The sequence below is a fragment of the Dermacentor silvarum genome, chromosome 9 (assembly GCF_013339745.2).
Source record: "Dermacentor silvarum isolate Dsil-2018 chromosome 9, BIME_Dsil_1.4, whole genome shotgun sequence".
In the NCBI taxonomy this organism is placed as follows: domain Eukaryota; kingdom Metazoa; phylum Arthropoda; class Arachnida; order Ixodida; family Ixodidae; genus Dermacentor; species Dermacentor silvarum.
The window spans coordinates 90,098,774-90,121,164 of NC_051162.1; the positions used below are offsets into that span (position 1 = coordinate 90,098,774).

Sequence of the window (22,391 nt, forward strand, 5' to 3'; positions counted from 1 at the left end):
CCTTGAAAAAAAAAAGGCAGGTGTTATAATCGGGTCATTGTGAGCTATGGTTTTTGCTTGAAAATCTTTCCAGGAGAGGCCAAAAATAGGTATTTTTGATTGGAGATGATGCGTGTTCAGCGCATTCACTGTCCCCATACTTCGCCGTAACAGATGCTGCCACTAAAGGGGTCACTATTGAGGTCACCATATGGGTCAGGTGCAAGTGTGCTGGCTGGTCAAGTTCGAATTATCTGATGAAGGCCAATTTTACAATCGAAATAAAGACAGTTGGAGCCCATAAAAATGCATGGCCACAGGCCAGGACCTTGGTCAAGATCAAATTAACTGAAAAATCAAACTAGTAGTGCTTTTGATGTGAAGCTTTAGTCATAGATAAGAAAATATGATAGTGCGAATAGCGGATTTTGAGTTCGAAGCGAATTTAAAGCGAATACTGATTTTGGTCGAATATTTTTGAATCGAACATGGCATAGTTGCCGTTTAAAAATCTTGGCTGCAAAGTGGCATGCAAGTGAATTATTGGATACGTGTAATGACTAAGTGGACTAATTTGTAAAAATGAGATTACAATTAATTCAAGAATGACTTATTTATTGAAATGCATTTGACAATGTGGATGTCTTTCACTGATCTTATTGCTTTCTTTCGGAATATTATAGTTTATATATTTTCAAATGGTGTTTATAGGTTTTCTCACAAACAACCGTTTCTGAGCAATTACGAAGGTTATGAAAAATATTTAAAGGTCTGAAAGTGGTTTTTCTAACTTAGTGTCTGGACACAGCGGTGAGAAAAGAATGCTGGCAACCAGGGCGCCAAGATAGCAATGGTGACACTGGCATATACCGGCATATCTGGAGCTCGTTGCTCATTTCTTTTGCCTGTTGTTAAACAAAGTTGATGAAATGACTACAATTAATATACAGTCAACGTCTGATTTTTGGACTCCCTAGGAGCCGCGAAAACGTCCAAAAAATCGGGCAGTTTGAAAACATGAATGCATGCCTATTACTACTGCTCCCAAGGGCTCAAATCACCATAGGCATGTCCAAAATAGCTCTAAAGGCCTACCAGTACACTTATTAGGTGTATCAGTACTCGTACTGATATAGAAGACAGCGGGTGCACGCGTGTATACTTGAGGAATACATCATACCGCGTCCCAGAACAATTGCCCCTTCCCACTCTAGGTATGCTTCACCGCCTAACACTGCTGTATTGAGGCGAGCTCACTTTCGGGAACTGGCATTATGCAACGCGCCGTGCTTTCAGAGCTTCGAAGCCACTGGCGAGGATCACAAAGGCAGAGTTGGCACCATTTCAGTTTTCCAACAGCGGCAAACTGTTTGAATGAAAAACACGGCACCGAACAGCAAGAAACTTGGTAGCGAACATCGAAGTAGCTAGGCCTAGCGTTACCACGGTGGTGGCTACGGCTGCAGCGGATCTGATTATAAGACAGTAAACAAACTCGCGATCATTTGCTAACACTTGAAAAGCACAAATATTACAACTGCTCTCGAAGCGAATATCGAATAGCGTAATATTCAAAACTACGATTCGTAAATTCAAATATTCGCACAACACTACAAGAAACCAATTATCAATTAATTACTACAGTGTAGATCACTTATAACTTAAGTCGTCGGAGTCACTAATATCCGTACCAAGTTGCCGACATTCGAGTGTTGCCCGTGCCCTCACTTTTGTTATCAAGGTGGTTCCTCCACTTTCCATGTGCCGTACAGCCATTGCAACGCATTTCATTGATTCAGCACCAAACCACAACTTTGGTCGCCGACGAGGCGTGCCAGTTAGGTCTAGCCGGCAGGGGTGTCGGGCGGCATGCCATCGCGGGGAACTCGCCCTTGGTAAGTTTGTATCTGTAGATGATTACATAGACCCTACACATGCGATCACACGCACGAGCTGCGCTCACAGCAATGCGTACGAAGCGGAGTTTGGTTCCTCAGGCGATCAGCCACGGCAACTACTACGAATGCCTACCAAGTTTGTATGTGCGCACACTGGTACGAACGGTGGAAGATCACAAGCGCACATGGAGACTAATGGCTAAAAACTGAATTTGCGGAACACTGCTTAAACTGAAAGCGTCACACGCTTGATATCTGCACTTCACGCTGTGCATTGTGACGTGTGCACAGAAACCAAAGCCACGTTCAGTGCAAAGTGCACCGCTGATAAGCAGCCTAGCAAAAGGCTTCCCCATCGCCTAGGCAACCACCGCACACCGGCAATGAGCTGCCGGCATTTTTTTTTCTGTCTTCGTTTTTTTTTGTGTTCGTCGTTCATTCGTTTGCTCTGGATCTCATGCTCCTTTTCCACATTGCCCTCGCTGCTCTCCTCTCCCATCGGTGGGTGCACCTCGTTGTGAAGTGTGATCGCTACCGCGCTTGTCGGCGGGATTTTGTCACAGAAGCCGCATTGTAACCAGTATTTCATCTTGCGCGGCTGCACTGTAAGCAGTATGCATATGCATGGAGTTCTATGGGAGGGTAAACAGGAGTCTGAAAAGGCTGCGCTGTAGCCAGTTCTGCACTATAAATGGTTCCGTTATAAGTGGTCTAAGCTGTACATTAATTTTCATCTTGCCATAATACCAAGGGGTGTGTGAATACTCGAATATCACCAAAGCGATTAGCGAACGTACAAATAATTAGATTCCCGAATCGAATATCTACTATCCAATTTCTGAAATATTCGCTGGAACACCCGGAGTGGTTGGAGCCTTAACACATGCAGGCTTTTCATGGCACGCGGTCTTTGTCAGTGCAAGGTTTGTCGGACGACAGGAGTGATCGAAATGATAACGAGAGGTGGACAGAGGGAACAGCGAAGAAAGCAGTGCATTTTTGGGATATGCAAAGATCGGGCTGATTAGTCACCGGAAAGCACGCAGAACTGTATTGGATGTGCGTGTTCACAGATGCATATTCACAGTTGAAAGCTTCCTGTCCACACGCAAGTTTTAGCGCACAGACGAACTTTGTATGCATGCCAGCAAACAGAATAACTATTTAAAAAGCTGTCAGGCTGACCTGTACAGGCCATTAGGCCTAATCGGCGCAGCTTTGTCTAGCGTTGGTGGCTAAAGTGAGGGTTTGGTGCCGAATCAACACAGATCTATTCTCAGAGGCCGCTGATGTTCACAATGCCGATAAACTGCATCCCCAACAAAAGCGAATGTATGGGACAGCAGTGGTCCAGGTCAATCGTTGTTCACGGCCATCTTTGCAAAACATCATGCAGCATCTTGTTCCGAACACCGCTTGTAGGCGCACATCAGTCTCTTCTCGTATGTTTGAGTAGCCCTTCTCAAGACTAGCTTTGGATTTACACGGGGGGCTTAAAAATAACGTGTGACTAATGACTAGTGACGCATTTACACAGATGACTGGTGGATGAGGAAGAAGGGGAGGAAGCAGGGACACCGCCCAGACTTACGGTGGGCTTTTTGATTTGAGAATTTACGACAGCAGCAACCGCAGTGTCGAGTTAAGTCATGCGATGAGCGGTCCCCACTTCTGTCTGTCGTGCAGATTGGCCTTAATGACCTGACGATAACCCATAGAAACCACCTGCCATAGGATGGAAAAATCCTTTTTTACGCACTTGATTGGGCGAGAAGGGGGGGAGGGGCACATGCTCAGTAGGCTATATCCGATGGCTTGACCACAATCCACTCGCACAACGCCAATGATGACTATGCGCGAAGCAGTGACTGGACCACGTAATGTGCGGTCCGAACTTTTGTGTGACGCGCAGATTGACCTTTACATGCTGATGATTACCCTTAAAACCTACCTGCCCGTAAAGCTGGCAAAACCCTTTTGTATTTTCCAAGAAAACTGGAAAGGAAACCTTTTTATGCAATAAATGATTGCCATAAAATAGAGGTCCACTATAAACCTGAAAACCTCATAAGGCCGACCTCTCAGCTTTTCTTTCATAATAAATATCTCTCTTTCTCATAAGATATTTGGCACGACATAACTACGCTACTTCTTCAGCTTCAGATGGCAAAAAGCACTTGATTCTATTCAACAAAAATCCTATTGATAAAAATATATTTTCCAGAACTTCATATAGAACTGAGCTGTAATCAGTGCTAGCATACTAATATGGTATTCCATTTAATAAAAGTAGACCATACTGTGCATCTTGATGCGAAGGTACCTAAGTCAGGAGGGCTCTCAAGCATGTTCGTTCCAGGGAACACTGCTAAACTCCATGAAATGCCAAAACATCCCCCCCCCCCCTCACACCAACAGAGACGCTAGGCGTAGCGCGCAACATGTCCGGGGCCAACAATGGTGTTGTGCACGCTACTGTGACAGCAACCCATGTTGTCCAAACTGAGTGCAATCGTTATGAGCCAAGAGAAAACAGCAACGCAACCAAGGCATATGCCGAGAGAGTAACAGTTTTCAGTGCTTATCACATGGGGAGGGGACACTTATAACATTTCACCACAAGAGGTCTTTAAATTAGTTGGTTTAATTTTCCTTGTGGGGTTTAAGGCAACAGCTATTGCTGTGAACATACTGGAGACCACACAGTAAGACCGGTGTTTGTTCCAGGACACAGAAAATATAAGTCAGAACAAAAAAAGAAAAACTTGCCCGTCGGCCTGAGGCAAAGCCGGATTGCTTGGCAGGAGAGAGAGAAACTCGGAAGTGCCATAACTGGCTTTCCGGCGAGTCGCCGCCAGCTTTGGACGCTTCCGGTTGGCAGCAGGGGCTGCAAAGAAATTTGCAAAAACTTTTTCAGAAATCATCAATGATGACTGTCAATGTAAGTTAACAAGTGAACACTTCAAGAAAGCTATTCGCTTTATCAAAAGAATGGTGCACTTCACAGCGTATATTTGTTGCAGCAAAGATATTTAGGCAGTTTTCATTGTTTAATTGTGCAATTTAGTACAGAGCAGAGCCGTTAACCAGCACATCTATAGAGATGAATGGCCCGTGCCACTCAGAGAGCTGTAACAGTTAGTGTTCGGCAACAAGCGAGCCCTGCAACTCGGCTGCTCGAGCATGCTCGCCCGGTGGATCGGCGCAAAGTCCAACCCCCGACCACTGACCACTAGAACAGGCGAAAGAGCCAAATAAAGGCATTCACTTTAAACATAAAAAGAAAGGTCAGCAGCTCAGCAGACATCAGTCATTCCTCCAGCCATGAACTCCTTTACCGCCGCAGCAGCAAGCTCTCGTGCAGTGGACGCTGCCATTATTCTCACGAACTTCGTCTTTGCGACACGTCTTCGTCCATTACTGTACTGCCTGTCCTGGCCTCCAGAACACATGCACCAATTTCACTACTCTCCGTGTCTGTGCAGTGCGACAAAACCCCGCACAAATTGCCAAGCTCTAAAGCCACATGATAATGCAGTCGTTCGTGCAGATTGCGACGGGGGCTGTGAGTTTAAATCCCAGTGGTTATAGCAGGCGTAGTCTTGTTTTTCCTTCACTCTACAATGAGGAAGAAGCCAAGGATGAAGCGGCGGCCTTACTTTCATCAACAAAGTGACAGAAGTGACGTACAGGTGGACACAGTAAGCCAAGTTTTAAGCTCTTAAAGAGACACTAAAGAGAAACACTGGATCAGTTTAGACTGACAAAGTATTCCTTAAAAGCTCTATTTTTGTTGATTTCGTGATAATAGTTCGATTATTAGAAAAAAAGTGAAGGTGCAAGTTCAATTTTGTTTTAGTTTAATGCCAAAACCTCAGCCCCTGTACGCCAGTTAGCAGCAGATTGCACAGTATTTTTATCTGGGAGGTGATGGCGCAGTGAAAGTCCTCGAAACTTGCTAAGTTCATTCTTTGGCTATTTTAGAATACAATATAGCCCACCTTTGGCCATAGAAAATTAACTAGTGCCGAGTACCAGCAGTAAAAATCCACGACATCCCGATGAGCTGGTGCGGGAACTGTGAGTCGCCACTGGTATTTCCTTCTCACGTCTTTTCTTGCTTATCAAGCCCCTTTAAGAATTCAGGTGGATTTTTTTTTTTGTATTAGGTAACTGACTAATACAGCGCAGATAACTTTTCTTTAGCGTCGGTTAAACTTCTGTAACGGTAAAAATTCAACAATACGAGAAGGCAGGCAACGGAGGTTAGACGGCAACTTCAAGGAACATTTTTTTTTAATTCATCTTGCACATGCATCAAAATTTAGATAAGCTCCTTCCTGATATTTGCATTTAGACAAATTATTGTCTTCTCATGCATGTCTAACGTCTTACCCGGTGCAGTGGTAAAGGTGTTCTGATGAGCACAAGGTCGCGGGTTTGATTCCCAGCGGCGGCAATGGAATTTCAATGGGGGCAAAACGGAAAAACGGTCATGTGCTTAGATTTAAGAGCACGTTGAAGAACCCCAGGTGGTTAAAATTCAACCGGAGCTCTCCACTACAGCGTCTCTCATGACCTCGGGGTTTTAGGATGTTAAACCCCATAATTGAATTAATCAATCAAATAGAGAGTCTCAAGTTTGTTCGCAAACTTCTTACCGTTTGCAGATTATTGATTTAACAGAGGTGCAAATGTGAGCGGTCAGGTTGGTGCCACCACCTGGTGGCACAAAGCTGAACCAGAAAAACACAGCTATTATTGCAGTAGCGAAGTGTATTCTACATCGCTGCTGGTGTAAATTTTTGGCAGCGGCGTAATCGTGAACACGTCGCCATTTGCAATGTTTTTTCAACCAGAGCAATCATGAAACATGAAGACATGTCTATACGGCATTACGGTTGGAAGCAGCAGCATAAGATATGGCTACCGGTGTCTGGTAACCCGTTATAATGCAAACATCATTGCGTGTACCAAACATACTAAAACTTTATTGTCCACCGTACGTTGTGCCATCCAAAGCACAAAAAGGCCTGTGTACGTCTCCATATATGCTTACACAGATTATCCCGTGAACAGCCTAGACAGTCACAGAGGAATCTCGGTCAGAGAAACCACGACTAAAGGCAACCTGAGGTTGGTTTTGTTAACTATGTGTTTGGCAAATGAATTTTTTCCCCTTTACAATGGTCCCGTGGGACACCCAGTTGACAGGTTTCAATGTGCAGTTGGTGCCGAATGTTTATGGACCAAGGGATTTGAGAAGAAGCAGAACAACTCCACAGCCTCATAATGCAGCCTAGTATTCCGATTTCCAACCTGTACTAGTATGTGCAAATCGCATAGTGTTGTACGGTTTCACTGGCTGCAGTTACAAAAATGCTTCGAAAATTCGAGTTTCCTCAGGTTCCACAGTCCTTAATTTAAACCTTTGACGCCGACTGTACAGACTGTTGTGCACGACTGTTTGAGCAAAGAAGTAAAGCCTGACCTTTGGAAGTTGGTGGCGAGAAGCTCGGTGGTGCCTCCTCGGCATTTGAAGCAAGCCGTCCTGAAAGAGCCAGGTACAAGCAAATTGATAAGGCATGCAGGTTTCAACAATAAAAAGAAATGTCACATTGATTCGAATGAAATGAATCTAGGCTGATAGTTTCATTTGCTAACGCATAAATTACAAAACTGCTAGGTTTTCTCAGACTCGACAATTTCCTCAAGAGCCGTTGGAACTAGACAAATTACCTCTAAAATGATAGCGCCCAAGGAGAGGTACTGTAGCCATCACTACCTGCTGCCTCAGTTGCACAGCACTACAGCACAATGCAACGGTATGCCACTTTGACCGCACTGCATGCATGCGTGTGCAAGCACAGTCACTGGTTTCTCAAAGTTTGCTTTTGGACGAGACGCTGGCACCGAGCAGGTGGTACCAGTACAGTACTACCTACAGTGAGCCAGGGCAAGTGCGTGGATGGCTCTGGACCAATGCTAATAAATGTGATTTGCTTCTTGTGGTTACTGTCATTCACAATGACCTTGGTGAGCTTGCATTCAAAAAAGCCTTCTTTTACTGTGGGACCTGTTGGACCTTCCGAATTTGAGGGGTCGACTTACAGTCGAAGTCAGCCTAGATTCGAGTAGGTTCAGTAAATAAGAAATAAAATAAATAAAAATATAGAAACATGCAAATAAAAAAATCATGACAACTTATCATAAGACAACAGTACCCAAAGCAGGGTACTGACACAAGTACCTTGTCTCGCTTTGCTTTAGTAAAATTAGCTGTACACTCTAAGTATAGTACGAAGTCTCAACTCGTAGAGCGCACATCAACTAATTGCATCATATTTTAATCAGACCAGCTCCAGATGCACACCAAGTGCAGCATCACTTCAAGCTGTTTTTCTGGAAATCAGAGGTGACAGTCCCAATGTACTGCAAACCACTATCGCAGAGCCAGTCAGCTCAGTACACAGATTTGTTGTACTGAGCTGACTTGTACTGAGCCATGGCGCTGGCCTAAACGCACATGTGCATCCAGAAAGTGTAATTTTAAGTTCTTCTTGTCGAGTATCTGACATTTGCTGCTACTACAATATACATATTCTGAGTTGCAAGCAAACATTTGCTTCGCTGTAACCAATAGTGCCTTGGATCTTGCATTTTCAGTTTCCTTATAGCAGCAGAATATCCACTCAAGTAAAGCATTGCCAACGAAATTTTAGATGTGCTTTGATAATATACCTGACGATTCTTTATATCCATGTTCATTATACTTAGGTCAAACTGAACAAAACATAAATGCCACTTGGTCACCACTCACGGCAGATGTCCAACTCCCTCTTCAACTTCTGCAGCTCCGCTTCACACTCTTGAGGGTCGTTGAGGTTGAGAATTTCAAGCAGACGGCGGCTCAGCAATGACCGCACCGTCGTCCGTGTAAACGGCCCAGGAACTGGCGGATATGCCTGGTCCCCTGTAAAGGTTCAAACAAACATTGACCCAACATAGCACTTGCAACGAAGTCGCAGTGGAAACACAGTAACAGGAGTTATTATTTTCGTGACGTTTCATGCCAGCAGCATTCCACGAAAAATAATCCGAATCAATCACTTTAACAAAGCACTGTCTCAAGCTATGCTATCATCACTAGTCCAATTGAATGGCCACAAAAAGCAAATACAATTTAAGGCTGAAAGTTTGGCTAGTTGGTTGACTTATGATTTCTAGTGGCAAGAAATGGTTAACAAAGAAATCACAGACAGCAATTTTTTCGTCTAATACCTGCATTAAACTTTTTTCTCTTTTTTTTTGCCAAGGCATAATTACGGGCAAATACGGTACATATCTAGAGTTATGCACCGTATGTTTCTAATGGCAAGATCTAAGATTTCTTTTTAATATAGTAAAGTGGCATTATTCTTGCCCATCTGACATGGGTTTAAAACAATGTACACGTGTCAAAATACACGCCTCTGGTATCGTCCATGTACTGCTTGGGAATGGCTCCCAGGGCAGTGGAGAGGCGTCCCGAGGCACCGAGGGGAGTCATCTCGTCGGGAGACGATGGGGAACTGCCATCGGAGAGGCTCTGCTCCGATGATCCACTGCGGGCCCGCATGACAGCGCCCTCACACTGCCATGGAAGACTGGAGTCCGCATCGCTGGTCCCAAGGCATGTCTCAGCTGCTTCAGTCGGTCGCTGCTGGCTGGGCTTTTGCTCTGTCTGTTCTTTGCAGAGCTCTGCAAGCAGATGACACAAGACCTGGTTTTGTGGCTTTGACCCCATACCTGCCAACCTGTGAACTTTAAAATCCCTAGGACACGAAAGCGAAGGGGGGGGGGGGGGGGGGTCATCTAACATGCATACTGAAGTCAAAATCTGCTTAGCTGACTTAACATTGGTGTGGCATATCTGAGATCCGGATATCTTGCAATCACTTCCAGGGGAAAAAAATGGCCCTTTTGCACCTCCAGAGTATTGTAGAGAGTCGAAGCAGGTATCAAAATGTAGGTGTCAACGATACAAGAATAGAGAATTAGTTGCAGAGTGGGTAAAGTTAACGATATGGGCGTAATTAGCACCAATACAGTAGAAAATTACCCACATTGTAAATTAACCCCTGTAAAGAGTGCACCGCTGTAGATGTAGGCATGTTGAAGCAAAGCAACCGAACGGTACACTTTTGGGAAGTGGAGCGAGTTCAGTTGGACTAAGCAGGGCTTGCCCAAGGCAATAGTGTCTGAAAGGCAGCTTTGGCAGTGCCCACAAGAAGTGAGAATTGATCGCAGAGATGGTAAAATTAACTATGTGGGCACAATAAGTGCCAATATAGTAAAAAATTAACCACCTTGCACCAAAGACTGCACTATCTCCAGTATCAGCACACCTGGCCTCTTGGGTCATAAAAGAAAGGTCAACCAAGAGTCAATTTTAAAATGCCACCGTACGAGCTCGGAGATATCTCAAGCGTTGCATAATGCTGATTCCTGAAAGTCAGCTTGGCTGCAATAAAGCAATGTTACGCGGTCAAGCATACGCAATGTACTGCAGGGAAGCATACCAAGAGTGTAATGGGGCCCCTGTCAAGGAACACTAAAATGTGTTCCTTAATTATACACGCGCACACATGCCGTCTTCTGTCACAGTACAAACACCGAGACGCCTAATAATTGTACTGGCAGGCCTTTAAAGCTATTTCGGACGTGGCTGTGGTGATTCAAGCCCTTGAGGGAGGCAGCTAAAGACATGCATTTGCTTTTTCAGACTGCGCGATTTTTCGCGGTCCCTAGGGAGTCCAACAAATAGGATGTTCAGAGTGTGCACAAAACAGGCGAGGTAAAAAATTTGGGAAATTCCACAAATTTTTTACACGAAAGAATTTGGAGTTAAAGGAGACACTAAAAAGCAACAATAAATCAGTTTATACTGATGTCACCAACTCTGAAGTAGACAAAGCGATGGGGGTTGGAGGCAGCATTGGCAATGATCGACCGATCCTGTCAGCACCAGGAGCCACCAGTCAGTATGTGATTTTTTTTTACTCTACTATATTGCAATTAGCAACAAGGTGCACTACAGTGGCCTAAATCAGCTACCAATACAGATAGAGGTACGGTTAATGGTTAGGGCCTAGAACAAAACTAGAACCATGACCCACACGAAACCAGCTTATGTTTATCACAATGCAACAGAACACAAAAATGAAGAATGTGCAAATGGGCTGTCGGACATCATAACAAGAAAATCAAGTGTATTTTTGTCCACCATAAAAAAAAGTCAGGACATTTTGCCATTCCCAAACCTGTGTGAAATCGGGACATAGGACATATATTGAAAAGTCGGAACTGTCCCACTATACCGTATTTACTCGCCCATAATGAACGCACTTCTTTTCCAGAAAAATATGCGCAAAGTTCGGGGATGTGTTCATTATGCAGGGTAAAATTTTGAGCGATTTATTTTTACGCGGCCACCTCTAAAAAGTTGCAGTTTCGCCCGAAAGGCGAACCATCGATTGCGATCGCAAATTCGTAGAAAGCTATACGAAGTAAGGATAGTAGTTTTATTGGCTGTATAAACAGCAAACATTCGCGAACACATCACACTCAATGAGCGCGGGTACTCGCTGTCCAAACGCTGGCGTGAGGAAGTGCGGCAGCAACAGTGAGCAAAGTGACCTTCGTGCTGTGTATCGCTTCAACGCAAACTGAGCGCCGAAAACGGAGCACGCACAAAGGTATAAGCCGCTGTCGTACTGCTAGGCTCAGCCCCCGACGCAGATCACTTTCACAATAAAGCGCGCGCGGCCGCGCAATGCGCAGTTTCTGCGCCGCCCCCCTCCCTCCCCTCTCCCAGCTGCCATGCGCATGACTGAACACGGCGCGCTTCCTCCCCGCTTTTCTCCCTTGAACGCAGGAGATTGAGCCGCGATCGTCGGCGCCGACGGCAGAAATGTGGCTGGAGTATCCATATAATTGCTATCGCCATAAAAGTGGGAGACACACCGTACGATTCAGCGTCCGATACGATGTCCGATACAATCGTACCTGCCGGACGCCATATCAGACGCCGAATTGTACCGTGTCTCTCCTACTTCACGGCAGCAAGTTCAGGGTGCGATTATTATGCGAGGAAAAGAAAAAACACACTCCTTGATTGGAAAAGTGGGGGTGCGTTTATTACGGAAGTAAATACGGTATTTGGGAAGGCTGGCAACCCTAGTTTAGACAGGTGTTCTTTCACATCACTGTTAGCGTTGATTTGGTGGAAAGAGGCTAGATATGACAGAAGAAAACGGAGGCCACATATCACTTTCTTGAATATTACGCCGAAACATAAGCGCTGGTACACCACTGTGGAGTACCAGTGCTCAGGTACAAAAAAGGAGCCATTAAAATTCAGAAAAGAGGACCAACTTTTACCCAAAGGTGCCAATGTCTTCGTCTCATTCACTGGTTGGCTTGTGGCTATGGCAAAAAGCCAATCCAAGCCGCCCACACTGCTGCGTTCTGAGCAGGCTGGAGAGGGAAGTGGCTCTGGATTTCTGGGGTTCCCTTCTAGCCATCCCGGGTACTGCTCAGGCAAGTCAAGTTCCTGCGAGCGTAAAATGTGTGCATGTGCTTATATAAATATGCAGTACTGTCTTAGCTTTGGCACAATCCAAGTGTGCATCATAAAATACAGTTCCTATCTTCAGCACAATGGCAAGTAAACATCACGAGTGTTACAACATTGCTGACTAACAGCAGATGACGACAGAATTGATACGAGACAAGATGTAGCACTGCCTAGAATTGCTGCAGTTGTAGTCGCTTACTCCCACTCTGTGTACTTGCAATAAGCCCAACCAAAGCCATGACATTAATCCGTCTAGAAAAAAAGGACCACCTCACCTGTGGATTTCCACTGCATGGATCCAGCGGTTTGTAGATGACGGTGAAGTGGCTGCTGCTTCTATCAGATTCGCCAGACGCCGACGACACACTATCGGTCGACGGGAAACACCGACCCGCAGAGGCGGGACCCTCTGCACCACTCGACACCACAACACCAGTCTTCTCCTCCTCTTTCTTTTCACCGCCCCCTCGGCCACGCCGCTGCCTCAACGTGGCCGCATCGAGCGAGCGATGCCTCACCAATGACTTCATGCTGCTTGATCCACTAGACGCCGTGCTAACCGGAGTCTCCGCGGCTGGTTGCTCCGCAATCGTCTTGATGGCACCAGTCGTTCATCAGCGGGGGCCGCGAGAACTCTACACTTCTCCTGACGTGCCGAACGTTCGCTGGTACTGCCGTTGAAGACGACGACGACCCGACGCGGATGGCCTCCAGCGAAACCGGATGAGACGGCGGAATGGAAGATCGCTGCTTCTCAGCAGCACTGGTTTCGAGCTCGCTATGGGCACGCCGCACCAGCCAGTTGGCATCGGCATCCTCAACATTGCCACGGAGGGCATGACTGCTCTTGCGCTGCTGTGCCGCGCGCGCAAGCTCTGCAGCTCGGACGCTTGGGTCCTGGGACAGGAAAGCCAATTCAACGGAGCCGGTGGCATTGCGGAGCGAGCCGGACGAGGAACCGGAAGAGAGGAAGCCGGTGCCACCGCTCCGGCGCCTGTGCTGGCTGCGGGTCCGGTGGTTATCTGGGTGTAGGGACGTCGATGAACCTGAAGCCACAGCTGCAAAAACAATGGAACGCTTCATATTTATTTGACTGAATGATTGGTAGGGTTTAACATACCCTACCAAAGCAATGTGGCAGCTATAGCCACATTTACATGGATACAGTAGAAGCGTATTGTATTATTCATTCATTGTATCGCATACACTCGTACAGTACCGTTTACATGTATTTGCATTTTCCTGTCTAGCCAACTAACACCACCTAGTGTCATATTTGAAAGTTAGCACTCCCACTTTTGATAAGCCTGCTTACTGTTACGTTGTGAAATGCACCAAAAGTATCCGCAGGGTGCCGGCTACATTCCCAACTTTCTCCTTCATTTGCCCGTATGGACTAATTCACGTGACATTTATATTGCAATAACGTACCAGATTGTACCAGGATAATAAAATTTCCCCGCATTTCCGAAGTAGTTGCCATGTTCACTGGTAGTCGAGCGCGGCCGTCTCAGCTTCTATCTCCTCAAAGTACACTTGGCTACGCTAATGACGTGAATCACGTAACTCAACAATGTTAATGTCAATAATTATTGACAAAGACGACACGGTTTCAACGTGCACAATTTGCTCACGAGTGAAAGGAAATCCCATGAAGCCAGCTTCATAAGCCCCCATTCCTGTTTTGATGTCCCGCAGTGCGGCAGCGGCCGCCGTCGGTTAGTTGGCCGCTTGTCATCCTGAAGCAAATGCTTTCCCATAATTCCCGATACAATACACTTCTGTTTACTTTATTTACTTGCATAGTGATCGCACCCCTGAATTTTGTTGTCAAAATTCGACTTCCTTTCTTTCCCGTGTAATGATCGCACCCCCAACTTGCCACAGCGATATGTCGTGCGCCAAGTCTAGCTGACGATGATCGTGCTTACCATCTGTCGAATTCTACGCAAACGATTCTTCAAGACTTACCAAGCAGACTGCACGCACCAAACAGATTCTTAAGCAGATGCCCCAATTCATTCCCTTCATCATTTTCTGCATTTCAAGAAAAAAAGATTTACAACCAAATTTGCATTGGCTTTATTATTTGTTGGCTTTATAATGGTTGTGGTCAACAACAAAAAATGTCGCAGTTTTGCCCGAAAGACGAAGCATCAATTGCGATAGCAAATTAGTAGACAGCTATATAAACTAAGGATAGTAGATTTATCGGCCATATAAACTTGTAAACATTCGCTTACTAACTAAATTAACAAGCACGGTGTCGCGCGCTCAGGTAAAAATGAACACATCTCGCTCGATGATCGCGGGAACTCGCTGTCAAGACGCTGAAATGAGGAGACGCGGCTGCAGCAGTGAGCGAATTGACCTTCATGTTTTCTCTGGCTTCAACCGGAACGTTGAAAGCACAGCGCATATGAAGCTACCGACACTAGACGCCCTTTGTGCACATCGCAGATTGCTTTGATGATGAGGCCTGCACGGGTGCACAATTTGTCCACGTCACACATCACTTTCAAGATACTGCACCCGCGCGGCCGTGCTGTGAACAGCAGCCGACGGAGTGGAATGCACCCCACCCCCTCCCTCTCCGTCGCCCCGTGCTTGCCTTCCTCCCTCGTGTGCACTAAATTAAGCCGCGATTGCCAGCTCACCCTCGTACGCTTTCACTCACACACACAGCGTACGGCGCACCTAGTGAATTAGATCGTTTACCTGAGATGAGATACGCTTGAAAGTTGATACGATACACTTCAGTCGTATTCATGTAAACGCCGCTTATGAGAGACTCAGTAGCAGAGAGTTCACTAATTAACTGTTTAAGGGGACACTGAATAGAAACACCAAGTCAATTTAGACCGATAAATTACTCTTTCAAAGACTAGTTTCATTATTTCAAAGTACAGTAAAATCTCTTTACTATGTACAGTAAAAGCTAGATGATACGATCACGGCTAATACGAATTTCCGGATGATACGAATTTTTCTGTGGTCCCGGCCGAGCCCCATTACTTTGCAACGTGCTAGAGAACAGTTGTTACGAATCAATTTTCAGCCTGCGTCGGTTGATACGAATAAACGCCACCCCACCGACGGCCGCGAAAGAGAACAGCGCGCAGTCACGCGCTTTCTCTCCTTCTCTTTTGGTGCGGAGGCGCGGCGCCGGACAGCGCGGACTCCGCGACTGGGCGCGAAGAGTTTGAAGCGGTGGCGCTTTTGGTGCTTTTGTACTTTTCCTCCTTTTCTGCGAGCCGTCAGATGGAGTGGCTGCTGCGCTTCGGGCCGCGTTCTTCGTGTTTGCGCCATTTTGCCTAGTCGCAGCGAGCTATGTCTCGCAAGCGGAAAGCACTCTCCTTTAAAGAGAAATTAGACATTCTTCGAAAGGTCGATGAGGATCCCAAGAGGGCTTCGGACGGAGTTGGCTGAGGAGCTAGGCCTCGCAACGTCAACACTGAGCACAATTGTTGCACAGCGAGACTATCATGAAAAACGTGCTTTCGTTCAACGTCAACGCGAAGCAAGCGAATTCGAACACGCTTATTTCGAACATACCGCGCACCGACAATGCTCTTAGCAGCGCGCCAAATCACGCAGCGGCGCCTCCGACCGGCATTGCTCCGACACCGCCATAGAGCAAAAGCTCAGGAGAGACCCCTCAATGCTGCGCGCGAAGGAACAGAAAAAAAAAAAAGAACCCGTGGCGGAAATTTTCCCCTCTCTCAAATTGCAAGGTCGCCGTTTCTGCATCGCGCCGGAACAAGCGTGTACGTGCCGACTAGAGTGTTCTAGACAACCGTATTCTAGCACACACTAGTGCCAACGTCTCAGCCACGCGGATAAAATGGCAGTGAACCCTTCTCCTCTATTTTCTAGTCACATGTTGACCTTGCACGCTGAGGCAGCAGCGCAGAGGGAAGCAGCGGCGGAGGCACAGTCGGGCCAACGAAACTGCCACGCCCGCAAACGCTCGCTTCCCGATAACGGCAGAAAACGAAACTTCAGGGGGCGGCTAAAATAAGCTGGCGCCAGCATAGCGGCGGGCGCGCACGGAGATGTGCGCACGGAGTCGAAGGTGAGAGAGCTACGAGGGAGTTGAGAGGGAGGGCGAGGGGAGCCACCGAAGCGGCGGAGTTGACGCGGCCAAATCCGCTTCCCTGCCGCCCTCCTCCCTCACCTTCGACGGTCTCCGCGCGCACCCGTGTGCCGGCGCCGCCCGCTCGCGCCCTGAAGCTTCGTTTTCTGTCGTTATCGGGAAGCGACCGCTAGCCGGCGTGGGCAGTTACGTGGCCCGCGCTTGCTATGCGCTTGCGCGCCGCGATATTTCACGACTCGCACCGTTCGTGCATCGTGCTATGGTGCACGAATACTTCAAAAATACGTTCTTTTAATTCAAAAAATTTTCGGGCCCCTTCGAGTTCTAATTATCGAGATTCGACAGTAGTTTTAATTGTGTTTCAATGATACGAATTTTGGCTAATACGAATATTTTTCGTGACCCCGTGAGATTCGTATCATCGAGCTTTTACTGTACCCGCTTGAAACGTACTACAGTTAAAATGTAGATGCGACAAATCCACAACCCAGTCTCCACAGAGCCTAATCTATTGGCTGACCGCTGAAACTGTAATGGCTCATTGTATGGCTTCCGGTTAGTGCTTTGTATGATCACTTTTTGTTAACTGCATTGCCTCAATTCGTGGTGCGGCAAATTCCATGCTGTGCAGCAAAATATTTTCCGCCATTTCAGTAGGTACAGACACCGGTCGACCAATGATTTACGCTTTGGCGCGAGTGCGGTGATGCTTCACGGATAAGCATCTCAAATGCACGGAGGCCACGGTAACGGCCTCAGCAACAAATATAGCCACCAATGTGAGTACCAGTATGACTTATCACCACCAACCTTATTGCGATAAGCACCTTCAGCTACCTGCTCGACAGTGCATATGGTGCAGTGCGTGCCAACCTTATCGCGATAAGTATCTTCTGCTATCTGCTCGACAGTGTATATGGCGCAGTGCGTAGTGCCATTGTAAGCCTACTGCATGCTTTTAAAAGGCGATAACCCAAAAGCACCCTTCATCAGCTAGACCGTTTCAAGATACACGCTGTCGGCGCCGCACTTGTGCACTTCCAGGAGCAGCACAGGCACGAATAAAGTCCATAGCACAGACGCTTCCATGAAATGCAGATCTGCTGGCAAATGCGCACGCATACAGTCACTTTCGGAGATAGTTTCACCTTTCCCTTTGGCGAGACTTGGCAGTGGGCATGTCGAAGTGTACGACCGACAGTGCTTTTGGCACTCGTAAAATTGAGACGTTCTCCAAAAGTGATCACCCAAAATACCGCTCCAGCAAAGCGTCCCAGCAGAGTGATGAACCTCGGTGACAATGTGCGCTTAAGTAGGTGAAATGCTACACTCAAATCACACGGGACTATCGGCACCACACGGTGTCGGGTGCCCCGTTTCAATGAAGCGGTGGCGGTTTTGCTGAGCAGCAGCTCACTGTACAGACGTGCACTTACACATCGGGGAAAGCCGGACAAATCTGCCGCTGTGTTCCCATGTCAAAAGTTATGAAATGCTCCTTTGGTACCACCACTGTGGTGCATCGCCTCTGCGCTAATGCACGGCTATGCAAGAGAGCCGGAGGTTTTCAGCGCGTCAGAAAAAAGAAAAAAAAAAAGTTCCTAGAGTGCATTTTGACCAACATTTACAACAGCATCGCATTTATTTCTTCGTAGGCAGCGCCGGCACACGTCAGGAAGCCCAAATTTGTACATGGTGGTCAATTAAATTAAAAGCACGTACTCATGCCGCGTTCCCACCAGGTGCTTATTAACGAGAGTTTACTGTAACTGGTTCATTACCAGAAGAAAAAATTAAGTTCAAAGCAAATTTTTTTTTATTAGTAAGTCAGTACGACAACATGGATTCCAAAGCATCTTTTCATACTTGGGCCATTGCCGCTCAGTAAGTTCATAAAACTTGCGAAGTTTATTCTTTAACTCTGTTAGAATACAACGTAGTCAATTTTAACTAAAAAAATGTTAACTAGGCCCAAACAGACGCTGTCAAGATCCATGACGTCATGGCTAGCTGGTGCAGGAATTGCAAGGCAGCGGCGCCCTTTGTGTTTCACTTTTTTTAGTCTTTTCGAGCTTAGAAGGCCTCTTCTCATGGTAAGAGTGGCTCCTTTTTGCTACTGCAGAGGAGTAATTACCTTAAACAATTAAAATATTTTTTCTTTATTGTGCCTTTGGTAATGATTTTAGGGGGCATGTTGTAACATGTAACTGCAGATATGAAGTCAGCAAGAACTCAAGGCATAAGCTTTATTCCGCAGTGAAATGCACTGCTGTTCCATTAACGAATTATTGTGTATAACGAACAGCAGTAAAATCCCCTTGAAAATATTTGTACGCACTTTTTATTTTATATATCGAAATACCTATATACCCAACTTCTTTGTTTTCCCCTTCAGATTCAATATATCCGGGTTCGTCTGTAATATGGTTCTGCACTGAGTAAAAATGTTGCACGGGAAGACAATCATTTTTAACAGCACAACATTTCATAGGACATTTTGCGTCCATTTTTCTCAGAACAGGTGTTAGGGACAAGCTTCCTAGCAAAAAGTTGTGCATTCAGTACTGGCTAAGTTACAATACTGCAACTGGAATGCGTCTTCCCTAACGTTATCACCTAAAATGTTAATTTGTGAAATTTTGCTAACTAATATTCACATTGACAATTACCATACATATTCTGACAAATGCCACTATTGTGAATCTTGTTCAGCAAACATTTTATCTCAAATTCTCAAGCTTTAACGCAAGATTGATGTTCCAGAAAGTAGCAGCATATTTGTGCTAATATGGTGCAAGAAAGCTCAGAACTTACCAAGCTCGTCACCAGTAGACAATCCTGCTGGTGCGGGTAGCATTGAAACAGCCCCAGACTTCAGGTCGGTAACTGCATAAGGAGCAATAATGCGATGAACGAGGTTGTTGTACTGACTTACATCAACAGAAGCACCAAGTGTACATGATTCTTCCTACTAAACCACTCTCTCATTCACACTCAAGTTTTGCACAGAGCTAGCAATTTGTAGTGAGTTTAGTTTATTACCATGCTTGCAGGCATTGCTTACTAATTTCGTCTGTAAAAGAATTCTAAGTGGGTGTCGTATGCTGCAATGCCACTCAAAAAATGAACATGATTTCACTAGACTAGAATGTTTCGCTCTGTTGTACAGAATACAGTCATGTCCGTCCCGCTGGTAGTAAAATATATCACAAGCTCTCCAAATGGCCGTTACACTTGCAGTTTCAAAATGACAGATGATCGGAACCGGCACCATTTTAAAGGCACCATATAAGACGCCTCATTTTGTTTCTTAGATAGAGGTTTTTAACATAAATTTGCAGCTAAGTGTGGAAACCCACCGGTAACAAAATGACACTGAAAATCTGGATTCCGCACCAAAGTGCAGCCAAATTGTAACTGCTGACACCAGCTTTGGTGCGGTTAATTGTTTAGCGTTTTTAAGGGTGATTCCAAATATAACGACCTACTGATATAACGACCACTTTTCACAGAACTATGAAGTTCACAGCTTCGACTGTATCTACAAAGTATAAATGTCAAAATAAATTTAGAATACAGTTGACTTCCATTACTTTGATCTTGATTGTATCACCAGAATTTACTGAATTATTCAGACAGTCAATTAATGCCGAAACACACCCATTTCATATGGGAGTAGTTGCCGAATTCTACACTGCATCGTAACAAGCACCCAGATCTTGAATTAAAAGTTGAAAACAAACATAAAAAGGACGTTAAAGCCCCTAAGCAAAGTAAAAAGATAATGCGCATCTGATTTTGTAAGAAAAATATAGAATACCTCAAAGTGTGGCAATCAGAAAAATGTGAGAACAGCGAAGTTTACCTCCAGATAATAAAATTTTATTTACTCTTAATGTCCACCAGGATCATTTTCATACAGCTCTTTATCGCTCTCTATAGACTGAAAAGTGTCGTTCTTCGTATGTGCCACTGCGCATTTGATAACCCACATTTTTCGAACGACTCCACAACAATCGCAAATGGGATGGTGGCCCATGCCTAGACCAAACACTTCACCAGTTCATCCTGTAACACATTCAATTCTCAGAACACCAAAAACATGAGCTAGTTTCTATGTCAGCAAAATTTAGCTGGGACACCCACCTTCTTTCAGCACTTCATCAACAAGCGCAAAGTCGGGACTCCCCGGCCCTGGAGCTGCTGAGCTGGTCCCGTGAAATCCCCGCTCTTGTTTAACAGAGGTCGAGCCACCCGAGCTACCTGAACTATTCCGATGGTGCACGTCCACTTGGAGGTCTGGACAGTGACAGAACGCAGAGAGCCATAGGGATCAACACACGGATGCTCCAACATTGTCTTATGGTCAACACACAGAAGCCCAGTCAAGCAAGTCTGCGGCAACCAAGTAGTCCCAACCACAGAAATAATGATGCCTAAAATGTACTCCATACATGTCAAGACACCTCCGATTTAATTTGTGCTCTAAATATTTATTAACATGCTCAAAATGTGCTACTACCGTAAAAGCTTGTTAATTCGAACTTGAAGGGGACCATAAAATTCTTCGAATTAAGCGGAGTTCGAATTAGCATGCGGGTGCTAGAATGAACGGCCATCGGGCCACGCTGCGCGGGCAGAAGCCAAAGAAGCCCCGCCGTGTCTGGACTCGCGCTACTACACGTTTGTGGCAGGCGATTTCATAAATGCTCAACCAGCGAACAAAATTAATTGATAAGTCAGGCGTATGCCAGAAACAAGCACCGATATGCATTCATGGGAGCAGCGAGCCTTAATGTCTAAATATACGAAGCTATTTATGCTCCAAAACATGTTTACTTACAGGGCAGAGTTAATGCAATGAAAATTAAAAGCAATCGGTCATATGCAATTGCTTGTGTTTCTTCTGTCGTGACTCCATAAGCATCGCTTGCAGCTTGCCTAAGAGCTGCAGCGCAGCGTCCGAATTCTCATCTGCTGAGAAATAACATGCTGCAACATCCAGTGCCACCGCTGCTTCGCATGCACCTGGGGGTGGCACCGACTCACTGGCTTCGTCGGACTCATCACCGCTGTCAGCCGTGTTCGGCGCACAATCTTCATTTTTAAGTCCTTTGCCGAGTATTTTCCCCGACTCGCCATGACTGGCACAGTCAATGAGGCGTCGCTGACGAAGCGCCGAGGCAACGAAAGAGGTGACACAAAAAACTGGCTATCTGCCTTGGCCCAAACAAAAGCAGGACTACAACGACCAACGCAGCTACAGCTGAGCTCGAAGACTCTCGGTTACCTTGGTCGCTTGTTGTGCACACCACGTGATCGCAGGCCAAGCCCAGCAACCATGGCACAACGAAAACCTGCAACAGCTTGCGATAGAGCACTGGCGCCAGCGACGCCCGCTGCGGAAGAGAAATAGCTGTCGCAGCAGCGTGCGCGCACTACCCGAATGGCGCAGGCACATGCAAAATAGAGAGAGTGTGCATAGCGGTGGCAGCGCGCTGGCTTGTTTTTAGTTTTCATTGTTTTGCATCTCTAGTAAAGTTGGTTTGGTAGGTTTTGCAACACCTTGTAATCACTCTGGGACGACTTCTTCTGCGAGGAGCGATGTAAACGAGGGGCTCCCAGTTCGAATTAACTATTGTGGATACCGACGCGTTCGAATTATCGGGAGTTTTCTCCCACTGAAATACACAGGGCTGTGCCGGGACCGCCCTAGGGCGTCAGTTCAAATTAACTGTAAGTTTGAATTAACCGAGTTCAAATTAACGAGCTTTTACTGTATAAGAAAAAGCTGGAACAT

General features: G+C 46.0%; 1 protein-coding gene across 1 annotated transcript in view; it reads right to left on the reverse strand.

Moving 5' to 3' along the window:
* LOC119463330 (pecanex-like protein 1) overlaps positions 1–22,391 on the reverse strand; it is a 232,277-nt gene that overhangs the window by 93,772 nt on the left and 116,114 nt on the right. The window contains 9 exon segments of the mRNA XM_049656513.1: positions 4,647–4,764; positions 7,369–7,428; positions 8,698–8,850; positions 9,348–9,617; positions 12,294–12,471; positions 12,771–13,097; positions 13,099–13,553; positions 19,406–19,477; positions 20,738–20,890. Coding sequence (XP_049512470.1) covers positions 4,647–4,764; positions 7,369–7,428; positions 8,698–8,850; positions 9,348–9,617; positions 12,294–12,471; positions 12,771–13,097; positions 13,099–13,553; positions 19,406–19,477; positions 20,738–20,890 — 1,786 coding nt within the window.